The 4,524-nt window shown below is 35.8% G+C and overlaps 1 protein-coding gene and 1 pseudogene across 1 annotated transcript in view; both read left to right on the top strand.

The window, feature by feature from the left end:
* LOC132186638 (beta-amyrin synthase-like) overlaps positions 1-91 on the top strand; it is a 2,156-nt gene extending 2,065 nt beyond the window's left edge. The window contains exon 5 of the mRNA XM_059600626.1: positions 33-91. Coding sequence (XP_059456609.1) covers positions 33-91 — 59 coding nt within the window. The remainder of the gene's footprint in view (positions 1-32) is intronic.
* Positions 1-1,557, top strand: part of LOC132180525 (beta-amyrin synthase-like) — a 12,534-nt pseudogene extending 10,977 nt beyond the window's left edge.
* The last annotated feature ends 2,967 nt before the right edge of the window (positions 1,558-4,524 follow it).

Genomic DNA, 4,524 nt, shown 5'->3' with positions numbered 1-4,524 from the left:
GTTCATGGTATGTTCCTCCACTGGTTTATTAGATATTTTTTTGAGATTTGTCTGTTTTTATATGGATTTCCCAAAGAAATCTATTACATGATGAAGCATTTCGACAGGTATGGAAATTGGGGAGTTTGCTTCACATACGCTACATGGTTTGCACTTAGAGGATTGGCTGCAGTTGGCAAGACTTACAACAATTGTTCAGCTATGCGCAGAGCTGTTGATTTTCTAATTAAAGGACAGAGAGATAATGGTGGTTGGGGAGAGAGCTATCTTTCATGCCCAAACAAGGTAATGTTTTTACTAAGGGTGACAATTCGTATTCGCATGCCAGGTTCAGGTCCTGTCAAGACATGGGTATAAGACTATATAGGTTAATCTTAACTCAACCCATTTAATTAAACAAATTAACCCCTCAACCCTAACCCGCTAATTTCGTATTAAATTTCATGGGTATAAGACATGGGTATAAGTCGTGTCTAGGCATGAGTATAAAACTATATAGGTCAACCCTAACCTATCTCATTTAATTAAACAAGTTAATTAGACTCATCAACCCTAATTTTGTTAACTTTGTGTTAAGTTTGTGTCAAATTTGCAACTCTTGTCAAAAATTGTCAGCTTTAGTTTTAACATGCATGATGCTAAAAGCCTCTTAATTATTATTATTTTTTTTTCATCTTTATTTCCAAACATCATTAATATTTTTTATTATCTTTGCTCTCAACTGTTAAAGTAATGATTAAGTGATTAAATTTATCTCTTTTGAGCTTAAGTTTTTGAGACAACTAGTCATTTAACATAAACATCGTTGATAACAATTTAAGAACCTTTAATAGCATGAACCTAGCTTTCATTATCTTAATTGTTATTATAGGAAGAATTTCGTTGAATGAAGTTTTTGGTCAATTTGTCAAAGAAAAGTATTTCTTGTTGTCTTTATAAGATTTTGCAGATGGTAGATAATAAAATTACAAATTCTTTGTGCGTGATTATATAATAGGAATATGTACCTCTTGACGGAAACCAATCAAATTTGGTACATACTGCATGGGCAATGATGGGTCTCATTCACGCTGGACAGGTGAGTAGTTCACGTTTTTTAAAAATTTATATCATGCTGTCGTATTAAATATGCTTTTCTGACATATTGGGATGTTAAAATTGTATTTGTAATATATAGGCTGAAAGAGACCCGACACCTCTTCACCGTTCAGCAAAGCTCATAATTAATTCTCAAATGGAAGATGGCGATTTTCCTCAACAGGTACCTCTCTTTAACTAAGCTTCAAATTTCAGGAACCTATATTATGCTTGAGCTTTACCTCCAAAGCTTTCTAACCATTCTTCACTCTCTCATACTGCAGGAAATCACTGGAGTCTTCATGAGGAATTGTATGTTACATTTTGCAGCATACAGAAATATTTTCCCATTGTGGGCTCTTGCAGAATACCGCAAGCATGTCCTATTCCCATCTAGAAAATTTTAAATCAAGTGGTGAACTCTTAATGAAAGCAAGATGAGAATTCTCTTAATTACTTTTTCTTTAGCGAATGTGTTGATGTTGTACCAGTGAATGTGTGTCAATGTATAGTACTATCAGGTGATTCAGCTGACAATTAGCTGGAGAGTCTGTAAATGTGTGTTTTCTTTTGAATAAATATATATGTCGTTCATATATATATAAAATAAATGAAAATTTCTTCGTTCGGCTATAAGCCTATACCCGTGTGCTATTTCAATCCAGTCCAATTTCATATGACTGCAAGTTGTTTTGCTCTTGAACTCTAGTGGCCCACCTAGCCACCCCTAGCAAATGGGGTGGCCTCTCCTTTTTATATGGGTTTTAGACCCATTTTTTTGGAACCCGACAATTACGGGGCAAGTTCAAGCAAAACCCTTAAACCCGCCCCACTCCAATCCGTTCCCACCCCTATTGATGATTTTGAAGGGATCAACCTCCGATTACTTTAGGCAAAATTATGTTTATTCTTCACTGAATTGTCATACGGCCAGACTTATTTAGGTAAGAAAATATAGGGTTTAGCCAATCAGGAAAATAGCCTATTAGGGAAATAAAAGCAAAATATATTGATACAACTTATTAAAAAAAAAAAATTCTAGGGTTCCTAACAGGGATAAAGAAAAATATTTCTCCTTCCCCCTCGCCCACAGTTGCGAGGTAACCCTAGGAGCACCTATGCCACAACATTGTCTCCTCCTCCCTCTTGGCAGCACTACGTTCTCGGCATGTTTTTACTTGACCCTTAGGTTAAAAAGCAACCAAGCAGACATATTTATTTGCCCTGACAGATATAATAGAAAAATGCTATGGGTCAATGTTTTTCTCATATTTGGCGCATCTCATGTTACAAATCAATCATTTGATTTGTGGACTTATGTGGATCTCGTATAAGTTAATAGTAGACCTCACAAATTTAATGATTGATCTATTAAATTTGTAGAAGAATATTGGCAAAATATGATAAACTTATTGACTCGTAAAATTTCTCAATATGAAATTCGTATTAATGTTTTGAGTGGCTAAAGTCAACCAAGAGAAACTATAAAAAAAAAAGTCAATAAGTACAATAACAAGCAAGATGTTAGAAGAAATCAAAGGGAAAGAAGACCTTCACATTGGAACTTCGAAACTTCAGCCACTACAAAAAAATCGAGATTTTGTGACTTCAGTTTGGTGACTTGCCAATGGCTAAACACGTAACTAATAATTAGATGGTGACGTGTCATTAGTGACGTGGGTCACGTGGCATTAATCCGCCGGTCTAAAATTGGATTTGGTGACCTGTCAATTGATGAACACGTCACCAATTAGTGACATGTGGAATTAAACTCGTCATCCTTTAAAAGGTGACGTGTGTAATTTTGGCAGGTCACCAAGGCTTTGAATTTTTCTCTTATATGTGCATGCATGCCAGGATCTTTTCACTGCGGGCACTGAAACCTCAGCAGAAGCAATGCAATGGGCAATAGCTGAGTTAATTAATCATCTTTGTGTGTTCAAGAAGGTCAGAGAGGAAATAGAATCCGATGTGGGAAAAACTAGACATGTTGAAGAATCAGATATCCTAAATCTCCCTTACTTGCAAGCGGTTGTGAAGGAAACACTAAGACTATATACCCAACAGGCCCTGGAGTAATGAGAGAATGCCGCCAAAACTGCAAAATCAATGGGTTTGATATACCCGAAAAAACTGCGGTGGCAATCAATCTTTATGCCATCATGAGGGATAAAGATTCATGGGATGATCCTAATAAGTTCCTCCCAGAGAGGTTCTTGGTTTCCTTCAAGGATCAAAGTGAAGTGATCAGTGGACAAAATTTCAATTATGTTCCATTTGGGGCGGGGAGGAGAGGGTGACCTGCCAGGACCAACACGGGCATTCAGCTTGATGAATGCTACGGTTGCATCTTTGGTTCAATGCTTTGACTGGAAGGTTGTTGGAGATGGAGGCAAGGTTGTTATGCAATCTGGACCAGGCCTGTCCTTGAGCATGCTTCACCCACTCGCAGCTCATCCAGTTGCTCACTTCAGCCCATGTGCTCCTTCAATGTAATTGCAATTGATAAAATCAAATCAGATACATTCAGTTCTGATTTGATTTTTTATCAACCATATATCATCATTTTGTATGCTCTCTACATCTCTATAAATAGAGACCATTTCGTATTGTAAAATCATCCATTGAATAAAAGCATAATGTAGCATTTAGAGCTTTATATGTGGATATAATTCATAGACCGAATCACGTAAAAATCATTTATCTTTATTTTATTTTATTTCCGCTTTTACTTTTATTTCATTGTTATTTTCTTCAGGTCATTGGATTTACACCTAATGCCAAATGTTGTGCCAAGACAGTAACAAATGAATACCAAACTATTGGGACACAGTGTCGCTCCCAGCAATTTTTCTAAAAACATGCTCATTCGGTGCAATGTTAATTAAGGTCCATAAAACACTTGAGCTTGTTTTCCTTCACCCACCAATATTTAATTTTAGGTGGATTTACAGCTAATGGTCCTACACAAACATAAACATGTAATCATGTCTAAGAGACAACTTTTGGTGAAGATGACTAGGAGCCTGTTTAGTTAACAAAGAGTTGTATGGAGCATGCCTCGAAAGTCTTCTTGCTTGTACTTCGAACTTGTGAACAGCTGCCTTTCTACTCCCACATAGTTCTATAATAATTACCAAATTCATGTAGGTGAAACAAAAACTTGTGAATGCTTGTTTTTGTTTCCAAGTTTGATGCAGCGTAACTTAGTGGGCTGTAGCGAAGAACATCAATAAGCAATGGATAAATACTTCTAGATCTTTATTCTATCAATGATCTAAGAAATCTTCTTGACAAAACTAGATACTCTCTAGGTTTTGAAGAAAAATAGAGGAATAAACTCAACTCTGAGTAATTCTCATTAATAAAAATTAATAATCAATATAAATTCCCTTTTTCTAGAGGCTATAAGCATATATTTATAGTCTAAAACTCTAAACCTAATAA

The sequence above is a fragment of the Corylus avellana genome, chromosome ca1 (genome assembly GCF_901000735.1).
Source record: "Corylus avellana chromosome ca1, CavTom2PMs-1.0".
NCBI classification, from domain to species: Eukaryota; Viridiplantae; Streptophyta; class Magnoliopsida; order Fagales; family Betulaceae; genus Corylus; species Corylus avellana.
Note: the sequence above shows the minus strand (reverse complement) of the source record. Positions and strands in the feature narration are given on the sequence as shown.